This window comes from Capra hircus, chromosome 11 (genome assembly GCF_001704415.2).
Source record: "Capra hircus breed San Clemente chromosome 11, ASM170441v1, whole genome shotgun sequence".
Lineage (NCBI taxonomy): Eukaryota > Metazoa > Chordata > Mammalia > Artiodactyla > Bovidae > Capra > Capra hircus.
In genome coordinates this window covers 71422312-71440703 of record NC_030818.1, presented here as the reverse complement: position 1 = coordinate 71440703, position 18392 = coordinate 71422312, and the positions used below count along the sequence as shown (strand labels likewise).

Here is an 18392-nt window from a genome sequence, read left to right as displayed (position 1 = left end):
TCTTTTTGGAGGAGCTAAAAGGTCATTTGTAAGCAACTTCTCATGGGCAAAAAGCGATGTTACAGGTGTTGTTTTTTTTTTTTTCCTGAGTTTTCTAAATGGAGCTAAAACTCTGTTTTTGAGATGTACTGTGCTGTGCTTAGTCACTCAGTCATGTCCGACTCTGCGACCCCATATAGCCTGCCAGGCCCCTCTGTCCATGGGGATTCTCCAGGGAAGAATGCTCGAGTGGGTTGCCTTGCCCTCCTCCAGGGGATCTTCCCAACCCAGGGATCAAACCCAGGTCTCCTGCATTGCAGGTAGATTCTTTACCGTTTGAGCCATGAGGGAAGCCTGTATTTTTGAGATACTTTTGTATATTTTAGATTAAAGCATGCTGACCTGTGGAAGAAAGCAAACATTTATGTCAGTTCCAATGAGTCTGCTGAGCATAAAACAGGGATGGTAGAGAAATTCTGGTGTGATGCACCAGTAGGTGGTAGATATTTGAAGATTCCCCAGAACTCCTCTGTTATTTGGAAGTTTTGCTTACCTAGTAATTGTTGATGAGGCTGCCCACTGAATGGCATTAAAAAAAATTCAGATTTAGGATTTCTTTATTTTTCCTTTTCTCATTTGTGAACCTGTTGGTTCTTTCATAAAATCATGTGGAAGAGTGATTTTTCAGAAACCAAGCTATTTGTATATTTTGCCCAACACATTACCTTTGTCCTTCTCAAAGGTGTTTATCTGTCATGTTCTATATTGGCATAGTGTTAGTATCACATTACCACTAGTATCCAGAAGATTTAAGCCAGGGAATGGACTGCTGTCTTTTTTCTTTTTTTTCCTGAAGGCAATAAATCAGACCTTTTAGAAAAGCCTACGTCACAGAAAATCCAGGGAATTTAGTTGTTGATTGAGAGGGAGGTCAGAACCTTGGAGAGCTCTAGAGAGAGCAGGGACAGAATGCAGTGGAAGCTGCCATGGCCGACCCCAAGCAGGCTAGGTTTTTTTGAGAAGATTGTGGTTCCACTTTGTTTATTGTTAAGATATGTATGAAATAAGGAGATAAATCCCTTTTACTCCCAAGCCATGAGAGCTCTCTCTCTCTGTCTATATGTATAAAATCTATAATTTCATGACTTGGGGCTGCAGCCTTATAAACCAGAGAAAATGCTTTTCTTCAGTACATCTAGAAGATCCTCCAGGCCATTGTATGATTTCGGATGCCTCCTGGGAGGGCCTCCGATATCATGATGAAGATGGTCACAAACAGGAAGGATAAAAGAAGCATAAGGTTTCAGTGAAGTGTTTACTAGGCAATGGCACCCCACTCTAGTACTCTTGCTTGGAAAATCCCATGGATGGAGGAGTCCATGGGGTTGCTAAGAGTTGGACACGACTGAGCGACTTCACTTTCATGCATTGGAGAAGGAAATGGCAACCCACTTCAGTGTTCTTGCCTGGAGAATCCAAGGGATGGCAGAGCCTGGCAGGTTGCCGTCTCTGGGGTCTCACAGAGTCGGACACGACTGAAGTGACTTAGCAGCAGCAGCAGACTAGATCCACTTCCCCCAAAATAAATTTTTTTTTCAAATGACATGTTAGGTAAAACTTCAACACAACCCAAACTCAAACCAAACCACAACAACCAACCAAGCAAAAACCAAAAGCAGAATGACAGAGGTGTTCTGGTTAAAGCAGGTTAAGAGGCTGGGGTGCCCTCTACTAGGTTTACTCCTGGCTCCAGCCGTAGCCACTGAACACAGGCTGCAAATTGCCGCATTTGAGCAGAATACTTCAGTTTACTTCTCAGACATAGTTCTTAAGCAAGTGTGAGAATTTAACTTAATTGTACTTCTAGGAATATTTTTTACTAGCCCATATTAATCCCCAAAATGGCCGTATGTTGGTTGTCGTCTTAGCTATTCATTTGGATGTCACAGATTTGCATCTCTTTCTAATTAGCTTCTGTGCTTCCAAGAACCCACTGAGTTTTCAAGACTGTAATTAACAGCAACTTCAAAGAACATGGCAACATTCTCAAATCTCAGATTCAATAGGCTCTCCTTGTAAGAATGAAGAGAATTATTAGACTATTTGAAAATAAAGCCATTGAGGATTATAAAACTACCCTAATTAATTTTTTGCCATACCAATATTTATTTCTGTGAGTACTCTATACATTATAGAGGTCTCAGGGTGGCTCCATCTGGGGATAAGAATAGTCTTTCTGGAGAGTGGAGGGATCTGATAATATAGGTTGTGAGGAAGACTTACCTTTATTCCTTATTCTCTTATGCTATCAGAAAAAATGCTATTTCTCTTACCATGTGTATATTATTGTTTCAATGAAACATTAGTTTATGAAAAAGAAGAAATCAATAAAATCACATTTATTTGCTTATTAGTCGAAATCACTGCAGATGGTGACTGTAACCATGAAATTAAAAGACACTTACTCCTTGGAAGAAAAGTTATGACCAACCTAGACAGCATATTCAAAAGCAGAGACATTACTTTGCCAACAAAGGTCCATCTAGTCAAGGCTGTGGTTTTTCCAGTGGTCATGTATGGATGCGATAGTTGGACTGTGAAGAAAGCTGAGTGCCGAAGAATTGATACTTTTGAACTGTGGCGTTGGAGAAGACTCTTGAGAGTCCCTTGGACTGCAAGGAGGTTCAGCCAGTCCATTCTGAAGGAGATCAGTCCTGGGTGTTCTTTGGAAGGAATGATGCTAAAGCTGCAGCTCTACTACTTTGGCTACCTCATGCGAAGAGTTCTCATTGGAAAAGACTCTGATGCTGGGAGGGATTGGGGGCAGGAAGAAAAGGGGATGACAGAGGATGAGATGGCTGGATGGCATCACCAACTTGATGGACGTGAGTTTGAGTGAACTCCGGGAGATGGTGATGAACAGGGAGGCCTAGCATGCTGCAATTCATGGGGTTGCAAAGAGTCAGACACAACTGAGCGACTGAACTGAACTGAACTGAAGGTTATATACTTTCCACACACCGTTTTTTAACTTTTTATTAAGATATAATTGACATACAACATTTAGTTTCAGGTGTACAACATGTTGATTTATGTATATATTATGAAATGAATACCACAATAAATTTAACTTTCATCACCATACAGTTATAGATTTCTTTTTCTTGTGATGAGAACCTTTAAGATTTACTCTCTTAGCAGTTTTCAAATATATAGTACAGTATTATATGTTGTGTACAGTACTAGGTAGTTGTACATAATTTTGTAATGTGTCAGATAATTTTAAAGAAGTGTTTCTAATTTATATCTATACTTTATCCTCTTATTAATTAAGTTTTTATTATAAGCATTTTTTAAAAGAAATTTTTTCCCCCTTATAAGATTTTTTTCCCCCTTCCTTATTAGTCAGTGATGGTCCCAGGGCTCATTTACTAATTTGCTTATTTCTCTTCTTCATCTCCCCAGTGCTGTGAATCTAGTACATTGTTTCCTGACTCTTCATATATTTGTGTCATTGTGAGTGAATTTGCTTTAGTATGACTGAGAAGCCTTGTTTTGAATAAGTGAGATGTGATTTGGGGGTGAAGTGAGTTAGGCATTTGCAAGAGTTATAATCTGCTGTGTTCTCACGTAAGGAAGCTCACATAAGAAGCTGAGGATTGGTTGTGCTTTTTCAAGTCTGCAGGGCCATCAATTTGGGAGTATAACATATGTGGTAGAGTGTATCGATGAGAGAGACGTGGGAAGGTTGAGGGTCACACAAACAGGAGCATCCCTTAAATCAGACAGCCTGTAGAGTGAGCCAGAGTGGGGAATCCAGAATTACTGCTAGATGGGAGACACGTTGTGACTACAAAGAGGCAGATGCCAATTCTTTGGTTAGAAACTGATACTTTAGTGAATATCATGTCACTGAGGGTTGGCAGGTTTACATTCTATGCTCTCAGTTGTCTACACTTGAGCATCATCAGAGTTGTTCAACCTCTTTAATTAACCAGCATTTAAAAGGCACCAGCATGATATCTTCCCTGAACTGCTTCATATGTGTTTGGTGAGAATGAATAAAGTTTCACGATAGTAGTTCATTTTTTCACTTTTGTCTGTTTTCTTTTATTATACTTTTATCACTTTCTCCTAATGCATTTTTACTCCTTCCCATGTTGATATATTACATGTCCCATGCCTACTCTTCTTGACCATCCTCATTTAAGATTTCCTCTTTCATATATCACCAAAAATAAGTAAAATAAGAACCTTGTGCACAGAGAGAAAAACTTACTTTTCTTTTTTTCATAAAGAGGCTTCTTAATTTATGCTCCCTCACCCTTTCCTTGAAGAAGCTCTGGGCATTTTTCTCTATCTCCTTCTCAAGAGCGTGGAAAACCCCAATGTCCTGCATTGTTAGACCTGCTTTTAAAATATGCTTTAGTCTTAGAAAATGACCAAAATCTTGTGTATCTTCTATGTTCTCCCCTTCTAGGCCAAGTAATTCAAAGCACAAATGACTTCATATGTAAAAGTGGTCATGCAGCAGCAGTAGAGGACTTTTTATCCCAGTGAACATATCTCTGCTTCCCTTGATGAGAATGTTTTTCAACTAAGTTGTTTTCCACTGACATGCACTTTGAATGTCCAGAGAGGTCAAATGCATTTCCATGTATTAGGAGGTTGTATTTAATGGAAAGGCACTGCTTGGCATGTCGTTACTATGCATTTAATAATTATATTGAATCACTTGAAATGAATTCAAATTGGTAAGAGGTGTTTGCCAGCTTATATGCTTTCATAATTTAAAAAATTTTTGTAGATATAGGCTGTAACTTGCCAAGTAGCTAAAGAGAAATTTTAGAATTAACAGTTTAAAATGAGAGAAACTTCTCTGGTGGTCCAGTGGTTAAGCATTTGCCTTCCAGTGCAGGGGACACTGGTTTAATCCCTGAACTATGATCCCATGTGCCACGGGGCAGCTAAGCCTGTGTGCTACAGCTGCTGGGCCCACACGCTGCAGCTGCTGAAGCCTGAGTGCCGAGAGCCCGTACTCGGCCACAGGAGCAGCCACTGCAGCAAGAGCGTGTGGCGCAACAACCAGAGAGTAGCCCCTGCTCACCACAACTAGAGAAAGATTGCTCATGCAGCAAAGAAGAGCCAGTGCAGCCAAAAATAAGGAAATAAATAAGGTAAATAAAGAGTTTAAACTGAGGCAGCGGAAGCTTTTTCTTTTTGTATTGGAAGAAGGACTTGAATACTTGACCAAGAAAGGGAAGATTGCATATTTTTTTCTATATGTCAGTGTTTAATGATGATTTCTGAAGGAAATGCATAGCCAGCTATATAATGATCATTTTGAGTTTTATACTGTGTTGTTATATCCTGTTGATACTTTAAATGTGGTCTTGAGTACCTCGAAAGGACCGCAGGCTCTTGAGATTCAGAGGTTTGCCAGTGAGGAGTTTATATTCTTTTTGTTCAGTCACTTCATAGCAAGGGCCCTCTTTGATTCACTGTAGAATGCTGAAGCTCCTGCTTTTTCCTCTGTTCATCGAGTCTTTATTGGATATTCCTGAAGAGCTATCTTTCCTATAAGTGAAAGAGCATTTAATGACTTCTCCATTGTCATTTATTCCCTAAGTCAACCCACTATTGGGGAAAAATCATTATGATTCTTTTAAAGGATGTATTTCTTTACCTTCTGTTTGTTTTCTTTTGATAGAAGACTTCTCTGGTGAGATTGGTCATGGTATTAATGAATGTGATTTTTTGGTATTATATAAATGAAATGTGTTACCATTTGGAATATCTCCATAACTCAGTGAATCAGTATTTTCTAAATGACCAATGAATGATGGTGCAAAGTCATACATGAGTGAAAGTTTCATTTAAAGTACAGGATAGACAAATGGAATTTAGGGTAAGAGTGTGAAATATTTATCAATATAATTTTATCCTACTGTTTAACACAGGGAATTGGATTCAATATCCTGTAATAAACCATAATGGAAGAGAAAAAAAGTAGTTTTAGATTCCCATTACAACTAACCTTTAAGAAACCACCACTTGTTGAGTTTTGGTGTAGTATCAAAGAAGAACATCCAGAATTATTTGGAAAGGCTGTGTAACTACTCTTTTTTCAAAGTACATATTTGAATGAGGCTGTATTTTCTTCATATACTTCAGCCAAAACAACATATTGCAACATTGAATGTAAAAGCACATATGAGAATCCAGCTCTTTAATTAAATCAGACATTAAAGAGTTTTGCAAGAATATGAAACAATGCCATGCGTCTCATGAATTTTTGGAAAAATACAGTTTTTTCATTAAAAATGTTTTTATGTTAACATGTAGTAGGATTGTTATTTTTAAATGAGTTAATATTTGAAACTTTCTGTTTTAACTTTTACTATAGTATATTTAATACATATAATTCATATATGTAGAAGCTCCTTGGGGTCCCCAATACTTTAAAAAAATTTTTTAAATATAAATTTATTTATTTTAATTGGAGGTTAATTACTTTACAATATTGTATTGGTTTTGCCATACATCAACATGAATCTGCCACAGGTATACACGTGTTCCCCATCCTGAACCCCCCTCCCTCCCCGTACCACCCCAATACTTTTTAAGAGTATAAAAGGTTCCTGAGACCAGAATGTATGAGAACCTGTGCTGTAGTGCTTAAGCGGGGACTTGGAGCCAAATTGCTTAAGTTCAAAACTCAGCTTTATTATTTAATAGCTCTGTGACCTTGGACAAGATACCAAACTACTTTTGGCCTCAGTTTCTCATCTAAATAAAATGCTATAATAATGTAACTTGTAGGTTGTCTTAAGGATTAATTTGAATATATGAAAAGTTCTTAGAATTTATATAGTACTCAGCAGGCTATATAATTATCACCTTTTGAGCATTTATAATGTATTGGTGTTTTCCTTTATAGGTGCCAGATTGCTAAATTTCTAGAGATTCAGTGTTTTGCGGTATTAACATGGTCTGTAATCAGTAAAGTCTCCGATACCCTTAACTTTTCTACACCATTCCACCTCCCCACTCCCCGACCCCGACCCCGACCCCGCCAAAGTCAGTGGTTCTCAACCTTTGCTGTATTTTAGAATCACCTGGGAAGCTTAAACAAACAAACCCTCGGTGCCCAAGACCACACTTCAGATTGACTCAGTTAAACCAGAATCTGGAGGTGGGAATAGGGACCAAACATAGTATTTCCTGCTCTTGAAGCCTTAATATTCAGATCCTCTGCCCTGAGATTCTCTTTCCTTCCATGTTCTCAAATAATTTATTTATTACAGCTGATTTCTCTCTCATCTTTTGTATCACTGCACTTGGAGGGGTGGTAGGTGTTCTCCCTGCTCGATGCTGCTGCCAAGGAAACCATCATTCCCTTTTCCCTGACACCCCATCCCCAGCCTTGAAACTCAGCCCATCAGACAGTAGGACACACCCCTCCCTCCTTTTGTTATCTAGAGACATCCTTTGAAGATTTTGGCGCATGGCTCACAGTTATTTTCTCAGCACTGTTGATTGCTCTTTTTGTGATTGCAGGTGATTTAATATTCACATAAACGCTCCTCCCCACATGCGGGCCTCTCAGTCCCTGACTTCCTTTCCTGCAGGGATCTTGTCCTCCCTCCACCTCCCTCAGCCAGGCACATGCTCAGCCAGTCCTTGTCAGTACCCATTACAGATCAAACATCCTGTTCTCCGACCACAACTCCTGTCTTTTAGAATTCTTTTTATTTTTTTTTAGAATCTCAACTGCAACAATTCTTCCAGCTCACCAGGACCATTGGTCCTGTCATTTTCCCACTAACTCTCACTTCTCTTATGAACTTACTTTGCTTTTTCCTGGCTTAGGGCGATTATCGTCTGTGTCCATAATTACAATCATTCTTCTGCAAGCCCTCAAAGATTTCTTGCTCCTCTTTCTTTCTATTGTACTTACCTGGCAAAATCCCAACCTTTGTTAAATCTAAATTCCTCCCACTCTACATTGCACCCAGGTGAGTGAATTTATGCTGATTGGTCTCACTTAAAATCATACCTCAAGCCCAGTGGGGCTTTTAGTGCTGTCTGGAATTCCTCCTCCATTTCCCCAGTTCATTCATTGTTTATTGTTCTAAATGACTATTGCACACTCTCTTCTCAAACTTCTTGTATCCCCTCCTTCTTCCTCACTCTCAGCTGATGGCCTTGTTTCAGGGAGAAGATGTAAACTCTTAGGAGAGAACCACCACAAGCTTCTATCACCGCATAGAACAGCCTGCCTACATTTGTAATCCTAAACTGGCCTTTTCTCTTGTACCTACAGATTTGGATTCTCTGTGCTCATTTCTAAGGCATCCCTCTTGGAGATCCCATTCTGCCTACCTAATTGTTATCTTCTCTGATGGTGTTCTGTGCCCACTTCCCTTTACAGCAGCATGTTCCCCTCTCTCTATGGGGATATTCCCTCAGACTATAAACATCTGAGCAAAACTTTCTCTTCCCCTCTGGTTACCAGTTTGCATTGTCTGTATCACGTTTCTAATGTCTTTCTACTCATTTTCTCTTAAAGCCTCTACAGTCAAGCTTCTACTTCACCAAGATAGCCTTTGTGGAGCATACTACTGACCTGTGTGTCAGCATACCCAGCCGTCAGTTCCTAGGCCTCCTCTTACTCAGCAACACCATTTGGCACAGCTGATCACTTCTCTCTTTTGAAGCTGTTCCTTCACCAGTTTTCTCAGTAGCATTTATTACCATCTGATTTTGTTGATTATTTATTTTGGCCAGTGAAACTGTAAGCTCCTTTAGCAAGGACTTGGTTTATTCCTGTCACTACCTAGAACAGTGGCTGATACAGACTAGGTACTTGATACGTATTTGTTGAAAGAATGACTGTGCGCTTAAGAGCAGCTATATACTTATCAGATCTTTCCCAGCTCCTTTCCTGGTCAGGCTGTCATAGCCACGTCCTTACTCTTTTTCTCCGGACCTTTCATTTCCTAACTGTATTTCCTGTCATCTCTACTCCATTCCTATCTTTTTCAGGCTGAACCATCACCATTGTGCTTACATGTCTGTGGGGCTCTAATGTTTACAGAGCGTTCATTTATATCTGGTATTATAGATGCAGATGGTCTGTGGATCTGAGTTGAATGACATTAGCATTTAATGCTGAATTTAGGTGCAGATGGAAGAAATTAAAATTATGAAAGAATAAGAAACAAGTCTTTAGGGCTAAAATTATGGTCTTCTTAGGATGTTTTGGCTTCTTGTTTTGTTATTACCCTACTTTACACTTTACTATTTCTGCCTGCCCATAGTGGAATTCTCCTTGATTGTCTGCAAGAATTTTTAGAAAGCAGGAAAAATCCGCAAGTTCAAGAGGCCCTTCTGACTTCAGCTCTGAGCTTATCATTAACTAAGAGTAGTCTGTTTCTCTCTTAGATTATTTGTGGGAATATAAATTGGTGCAGCTTCTATGGAAAACAGTATGGAGGTTCCTTGAAAAAACAAAAACTAGAGTTGCCACGTGCCCAGCAATCTCACTCCTGGGCATATATCCAGAAAAACTCTAACTGGAAAAGATACATGCTCGCCAATGTTCATAGCACTGTTTATCATAGCCGAGACATGGAAGCAACCTAAGTATCCATTGGCAGATGAATGCTAAAGAAGATGTGGTGCATACCTACAAGGGAGTATTACTCAGCCATAGAAAGAAGGAAATAATGCCATTTGCAGCTACTTGGAGGTTAGAGATTATCATACTAAGTGAAGTAAATCAGAAAGAGAAAGACGAATACCCTATGATATCACTTATATGTGAAATCTAAAATATGATAAAAGGCACTTATTTACAAAACAGAAGCAGACTCACAAACTTAGAAAACAAACATGGTTACTAAAGGGAGAAGGGTAGGGGAGGGATAAATTAGGCATTTGAGATTAGCAGATATAAACTATATAAAATAGAGATGTAACCAAGTCCTCCTCTATAGCAAGGGAACTGTATTCACTATCCTTTAATAAACCATAATATGAAAAAGAATATATATATACACATATATATCTGTGTGTATAATTGCATCACTTTGCTGTACCCCAGAAACTAACAAAACACTGTAAATCAACTATACTTCAATTTTTATAAAAAGTCTATTTCTCATAGATTTTCATCCCTCTTTCCCTCTATATTGATGAGCCAGTGTGATGCTGGATTTGTGTGGAAACTCATTTGTTACTGGGCTTCTCTTTTTGGCTTCTACAGAACCTTGCCTCCTGGAATCCATCAAACCCTGAATGTCTCTTACTGGTGGTGAAGGAGCTTGTGCAACAGTATCACCAGTTTCAGTGCAGCCGCCTGCGTGAGAGCTCCCGCCTCATGTTCGAATACCAGACGTTACTGGAAGAGCCACAGTATGGAGAGAACATGGAAATTTATGCCGGGAAAAAAAACAACTGGGTAAGGTTTTTCGAGAAAGGGAGAAAAAGGTCACTTTATCTGTAATAGAATAAAATAATCAATTCCAACATTCATTTATAATAAACCCTGGCCATTTCCTTAGACAAACATGATTGAGGATGCCCGGATACTCTCTCAGTCTCGCACCCACAGCCCCTGACTTCTGAGTGTCTGCAGCTGGGAATATGAGTCTCCAAATTTTACAGACTTCCCAGGCGATATCTTTGAGAACCCACATAAACATTAAGGTCTCTTAAAAACTCTGCATTATGAGAAAGTCTATCGTATCTCAGTCAGATGAGAGAGGTCAGTAACTCCAGAGCTAACTAGCTTATGTGGAGCCTTTTATAACTTCTTTTACATTGTGTGATCCTTCAGAGACACAGGTCAGAGTGTATCACTCCTCTGCCCAGAACTTTCATATCCCTCTCTTTTTTTCTCACAGTAAAAGCCACCGTCTTTCCAGGGGTATCAAAGAGCTCAGCGTGATTCCCGTCACCACCATCCTCCATCCATCGTTCTTGCTCTCTTCATCTCCTGCTTTGCTTTCTAAAAATAATCATCTCAGCCACACTAGTGCCTCGCTGTGCTGCAGACACACCAGACATGCCCCTGCCCTTGGGTCTGTGCATAGCTTTCCTGTCATCTGGCTTGTTTCCCCTGTATAATCACAAAGCTAATGCCCTTCCTCCTTAAAGATTTTACTCCTATGTGACTTTCTTAGGAATGCCTGTATTAACACCCCCAATTTTTTTAAACAGCTTTTTTTGAGGTATTATTTTGATATCATATATCTACCCGTTTTAAATGTAAAGCTAGTGGAACAACCACCATCAATCCAGTTTTTGAATGGTTCCATCATCCCAGTGATATCCCTCAATGCCCATTTATAGTTAATTCTATTCCCACCCCCAGTTTTGGGCAACCACTAATCTAGTTTCTGTTGATCTAGATTTTCTTTTCTGAACATTTCATGTACTTGCATACTTGGGAAATACTGGGTTTGGTTTCAGACCACTGCAAATAAGCAAATATCAAAATAACATGAATTTTTTGGTTTCCGAATACGCATATGAGTTAATTTACACTACACTGTAGCCTATTAAATGTGCACTAGCATCGTGTCTATAAAAAACTTTTGATATGTTCTGCTTAAGTCCAGCGTACACACAGGGGAGGCATTACATAAGAATGAGTACCCCCAGAGATCATCGGGAGCCTACCACACTTACTTATTATGTTTGTTGTTTGTCTCCTCCCAATGGAATGTAAAATTCCACAAAAGCAGAGATATTTGTTCACTGGAAATATCATAAATACTTAGAACAGTGCCTGGCATATTGTTTACATTCCATAAACATTTGTTGAGTGAATGAATGAATGAGTAAACTCTAGTTTATTTAAGCACAGAGTAAGTTTAGGTTCCCTTCTCTGTGTTAAGCCTCTCAGATTTCTCTCAGTCTTTCTTTTCTTAGGTTAAACATACCTCTCCCTTTTTGCTCTTCAGCTCTTTCTCAAAGGACATGTTTTCCAAGGTCTTACATGTGATTAATGCCGTTGAATCAGTAGGACTGAAGTTTATCCTTGTTACAAATCATCTTGTTTGTTCAGTTCAAGGTTTTTTTTTGTTATTATTTTGTAAATTTATTTTGTTTATTTTATTGTGGTAAAAGACACGTAAAATTAAATTTGCCATCTTAACCATTTGTAAATATACGGTGCAGTAGTGTTGAGTTTGTTCTCATTGTTGTGCAGTCACTCTCCAGAGCTTTTCCATCTTGTAAAACTGAAACTCTGGACCAATCATGTTTGGGATCGCATGTACACCCGTGGTGGATTCATGTGAATGTATGGCAAAACCAATACAGTATTAAAAAGTAAAATAAAGTAAAAATAAAAAGTTAAAAAAAATAAAATAAACACTAGCTCCATTTCTCTGCAGCCCTTGGCAGCTACCTTTCTACTTCCTGTCTGTATGATTTTGACTCCTTTAGACACCTCAGATAAGTGGAATCATCTAGCATTTGTCTTTTTGTGATTGGCTTATTTTGCTTAGCATACTGTCTTTGAGGTTCATCAGCGTTGTAGCGTGTGACAGGATTTCTCTCCTTTTTAAGGCTGCTTGGTATTCCAGTGTACACTTATGCCACATTTTGTGAATCCATTCATCTGTCAGTCAACATTTGTGTTGCTTTCACCTCCTGGCTATTATGAATAAGGCTGACTACACCTGAGTATGTGCAAAGATACTCCTTTGAATTCTTTTGAATACATCCCCCAGAGTAGGATTGCTGGATCATATTGCTAATTCTGTTTTTAATTTTTTTTTGAGAAATGTCTGTACTGTTTTCCATAGTGGCTGCACCATTTTATATTTCTACAAGTAGTGCAGAGTTCAAGGTTTTAAAATGTTGTTTTGAAACTTTAGTCTATTCATATGGATAGTAAGGAAAACTTTACTGAATTTAGTTTATCCTCTAATCCAAGCATTTCTCATATTAAACTATCAACTTAGTTGTCCTTTCAAAAGAGTTGTCAGGTTAATTTGGCATGACTTCTTGATGAACCTGTTTGTGTTGTCTTTAGTACTGATAGATTCCTTTAAAGACAGGAATCACTGTCAAACTAATTGGTCTTTAGTTTTTAGGATTTTCCTTCCTACCTAATTCCCCCTTTTAATATTAAGGCTGACTTTAAATTTATGCAGTTTTATGGTGCCATTTCTGATCTAAGAATGTTTGAAATTATGTTCATTGGCCCAGCTAATACTTGAGTTGTAGTTCTTCTGAGTGTAGGAGTATAGGTAGTTTGAATTTATAGTATATTTAAAACTTTCAATTTAATGTTACTGATTCTCCATTCTTTACTTATAAAACCTACTACTGCTATGTTTACCCCCAGTTTATTTTCATATGCTGTTGAGTAGTTTGTAAGCATCAGGGCAATGATTATGGACTGAGGGGAAGTAAAGAAACTGAGAACCCTGTAACAAGACAATGTGGACAATTAGGGGTTAAGCTTACAGCAAACCAACCCAAGGAGGAGATCAATGGAAGTAGGAGTTGAGACACTAAAAGTAAAAATGTAGGTATATGAGTTAGTTCCTGGTCCAAAAACAGAACATAAAGGTGAGTCTTACAGAGTGAAACACATTGGAGCTTGATGTGCTGCTTCAGGAATACGGTAAAGGACAACTTGATACTGGAATTCAAATATACCCCAAGAATTTGGTTGACAAACATGGGACCCTAGCAGAAAGAAAGGAGTTTGATTTTGAGGTGAGATCTTTTGAATCAGAGGCTGTATTAGTTTCCTACTGCTGCTGTAACAAATTACCACGACCTTGGTAGCTTAAAACAACACAGATATATTACCGTATAGTTCTGGTGGTCAGAAGTCCGAGGTGGGGCTCCCTGGCTAAAATCAAGTTGTTGGCCAGGCTGCGCTCCTTCTGGGGGCTCTGTTTCAGGGCTGAAGAAGTCAAAGAAATGGGCAGATGTGCTTCAGAGGTATTATCTTTGAGAAATGGAGAAGCAGAAAGATCCTCAGGGCTGTAGAAAGTAAAAACATACTGGAGATTTTTAAAAGAAATTGCACTCAGGTCTTTAAGTGGATGATTTGCAGGCATTTAAATAAGAATGCAATAGTTAGTTGGAAGAATAGTTAGGTAACTAAGAAACAGTTATGGCAAACTTATTTTATCCTTTTAAGGAAGGTGAATATTATTAGATTGTCTCATTTTCAGTAAAGCATTCAGTCATTCTCTCTTAGTATTCTACTGTGTGCTCCTTTCTTAGTTGTCTGAGTCTCTGGAAGAGCTACATCTAAGAGTTTGGATGTACGTCTAGTTTGCCACCAGATGTTTTGTGAAATGTCACAGAGCTGCTCCTTTGATCCTGTTTTGTTCATTCTTTTATTAGGTAATTAAAAGGCACGCTTTTCAGTTTTTCTGATAACACAGAGCTTGGAAAGATAATTATTTTGAAAGACTGCAGAATCAGTATTTTAAATTATATTTATATGCTCTGGAATGCTGCACCATACCTGTAAGATATAATTCAACAGGGCTAAGCCAATATACAAGTGATAAAGAAACTCTACTATGCTGCTAATGGTTGGAGTAAAAAAAAAGCAGTCCTGGCTTTTGCTCATGAAGGTGTTAAAATCCAGTTAAGAAGACTCAACATGTATTTGTAAAAAATGAAATAGCAATGCTAAATGGATTGCCTCAAATGGGATGGACAGCCTGTATATGAATTCAGAAGAAGACCCAATCATTGAGAAATGGAAGGAAATATGGAGCCTTCACTGGTGAACCGAAACTGACATAGGCCCTAAAGGAAGGTGGAGATAGGTAGCACTGTAGGTAGAGGAGGCCAGTGGGTTATATGGTTGCAGAAAAACTTCAGAGGGAAATTCCCCAGTGTTCAGTGATTAGGACTTCCACTGTAGGGGGCCCAGGTTCTCTCTCTGGTTGGGGAACTAAGATCCTGCAAGCCATGTGGTGCAGCCCCCAAACAAGAAAGAAAAACTTATAGGCATAGCATATGTGGGAGACAAGAATTATAAGTATTCATATGACTGGTTTACAGATCAGTAAATCACATCTATTATGTCTTATTGTAGCAAGAAAACATTTTAATATGAAATAAATTGATATAGGAAATAAAATATGAAAACTAATATATTCTTTTAATAAAATAGAGTAAGAACCAATATGTTCTTCCTGGGCTAAATGTGAATCCATGTATTGTGGTTCTCCTGATCCTACTAGTCCACCTGATAAATATTTTCTGTAAGGAATCTAAGACTGTGCATAATGACTGAAGACCTTTGGATTACAACATCCTATGTTCATTTGAGAGGATGGTGGCTTTCTATTCCTCTTTCTGTTTCCACCTTTGCCATTACTGAAGTTTTCTTTCTAGAACATATGTTTACATTCTTACCCTTCCATTTCTGCTCTAAAAGTACAAGGCTCTTAAAATCCTGAGATGCCTCTTCTGTATTACCATCAGTTGGCAAAAGGAAAAATTTAAAAACCATGTAGAAGAGAGAGCGAAGGCTCTCGTCTCCTGTCAACCTTCTGACAAGCATGTTAATTTGAATTACACTGGTTCTCCATGTCACTGCAGACACTCCTCTTTTTTCTCCTCAGTTTCCAGTTAGAGGATTTCAGCAAGTGCACATTTGAAAGTAAACACTAAAATTAAAAAAAATCAGCACAAACTCTTTATTATTCTTTACCATGGTCTTTTTATGAAGCCATTTCTCTTATTGCTTTGTCCATCTCCTTTAATGAATAGAGTTTTTAATGAGTAGAGTTTTGAACACTGTTTTCTTAGTCTGTGCTGGTTTTATAATTTTTAACAAAATTTTTTTTAAATCGAGAGAAAACAGAAGATACATTGGGATGCAAGGTTACCTGTTCAGAATGAAGAATTCTAATGTTCCTGCATGATCAGAGTAATTTTAAGAAGATATATTAAGTAGTTACAGATTCACAAGAAGTTGCAGAATAGTACAGAGAGGTCTTATATACCCTTCACCTGGTTTTCCCCAGTGGTTATATTTTATATAACCAAGAAATTGACATTGATACAAAGTATGTGTATGCCATTTTATCACATGAGTAATTTCCTGTAACCACCACTCTAGTTAAGATACAGATTACCACAAAGACCTCCCTACTGCTATTTGAGCAGTTATTTTTAAGATTAGAATTTTAATTTTGATGAATGTCCCAATGTAAGCTATAGATGCTAAAATTATATATACTGTTTTGATACAATATATCAACATAAAGGTACACTATAAGTTTTCTCAATGGACAAAATTTAAGGTCTCACTTTATACTGTAAATAATTAACTGCTTTCCTGCTTGTGTCAGTAGTATCTAAAGAACCAATGTCAGTTAATAGTAACAAAGCACAGTAAGCAAATTTGTGAATTTTTCTTTGGCTTTTGTTTTAATTCCCAGAGCTCAAAGTTAGTTTGTCATCCTTAATATTTTGATCAAAGGCATTTTTCTTTCCTGCTATGAGAAGAATGTTTTGAGATGTTCTAAAACCACATATTTTCACATATTTTACATATTAAAGATCACCAGTGGGTGATCTGTGAGATAAAACATTTTTTTAGCAACTGATTTTATCCTTTTGTGGAAATTTTCTTAATAATGATATATGATGGAGACCCCCCCCCCCTTTTTTTTTTGCTGTACCTGGCCACAAATCCTGGTAAGATTTTAAGAATTTATGGCTTATAAATTAAACTCTGGCAACATTTTAAAATACTGTGCAGAGAAGAAAGGAGCCATTTCATGATAGTTCTTCATCTGAATCAGTGACATGCTTTTGTCACCCCAACTTGCTGTGGTATTATGTTTGAAGGAAAGTATATGAGCAGTGTTAAAAGATAAACTGGGACATACTAAAATTTTTAAGTTTATTTGAGCAAACGTTGATGCAAGGTGGTTAGGAGCATTCTACTGCTAAGAGTTATGGGCAAGGGATTTACAGAGAGGACTTGGAAGAAAAGCAAGGCAGTTGTTTGGCTAGAGCTTGAAGTGGTTGCATTATTTGGGAAAGACTAGTTGGCTGTTTGTGACTGGCTATTCTTCTTAATCTTAAGGCATTTACGGGAACTGATTCTGGCTTAGGTTTCCGTTTGCTTAAGTTGGCTACCAAGGCATTAGAGTCATCTCATCCTTATGGTCTCCTTGTTTGATTCATTTTATAACAAGGTGATTCGAGTATTTTAGGGCAGAGGCTTCAACAGTACGTGAACAGTGAACTTTCATATGTTCAAACTGGGTTTAGAAAAGGCAGAAGAACAAGAGATCAAATTGCCAGCTTCATTGGATTATAGAAAAAGCAAGAGAATTCCAGAAAAACATCATACTTCTCCTTCATCGACTATGCTAAAGCCTTTGACTCTGTGGATCACAACAAACTGTGTCATATACTAGTCCTATAACACACATGTGGCTCCTGAGCACTTGAAATGTGGCTGGTCTGAACTGAAATGTATGCAAATGTGAAATACACAGCAGAGTTCCGGGAACTGGCACAGAAAGTGGTCTCATTAATAATTTTTCATGTTGATTATATGCAGAAATGATAGTATTCTGGATATACTGGATATATATTATTGAAATTAATTTCATCTTTTTTTTTACCTTTTTAAATATGGCTGTTAGAAAATGTTAAATAATGTCAAATTGCGTAGAAGGATCAGAATAGCTAGAGGGTCTGGAAGAGGGTGACCCTTTTACTGCTGGCCACGATGATGGAGTAGATATTCTGGTGACACCATTTTGCCACATGGAGCAGGGGATACAGGGGGCTTCTCATCATCTCTGTTTAATTTATGCCACTTGGGAGTTGAAGTCTGATGGCATTTCACCGTGGCAGGGATAAACTTGTGGTTGCTCCTTTGGAAAAATGTGTAGCATGGTAGTGAAATCTATTAGAGTCACTTCTTATAACTGTCCAGGTTTGTTTGTTTTTGTTTTTAACTGCATGGAACTATTAGGCGTTGAACATTATTTAAAATAATAGAACCCATGACAGGGGCACTGACATTTTTATTGTTTGTGTAATGGAATTTGTTATATTGGATATTGACCTGTATGTCACTACGAGTACTTAGGATCTTGTCACAACAGTTTATTTCTCAGGTTTTTACTTTATTCACTAAAAGTAGTTGTGTGCATGTATGGGTGTGTATGTTTGGGCCTACATTTCTTTTTATCTGAAGATGTTCAAAGTGAATAGTGCCACCTGGAAAGCCCCTATATACAGACATATTCCCCCTTTTTATGCAAATAATAACATGTATTACGTACCCTGTTTTGCAGCTTACTTCTGACTTTATATAGCTCAGATCTTTTTTCCATATAAGCATTCCTTTAAAAAAATGATGTGTATATTATTACACTGAATAA

The 18392-nt window shown here is 38.0% G+C and overlaps 1 protein-coding gene across 1 annotated transcript in view; it reads left to right on the top strand.

Moving 5' to 3' along the window:
• The window catches only part of BRE (brain and reproductive organ-expressed (TNFRSF1A modulator)), a 402733-nt gene that overhangs the window by 109477 nt on the left and 274864 nt on the right, over positions 1-18392 (top strand). Inside the window, exon 5 of the mRNA XM_005686868.3 lies at positions 10250-10444. Coding sequence (XP_005686925.1) covers positions 10250-10444 — 195 coding nt within the window. The remainder of the gene's footprint in view (positions 1-10249; positions 10445-18392) is intronic.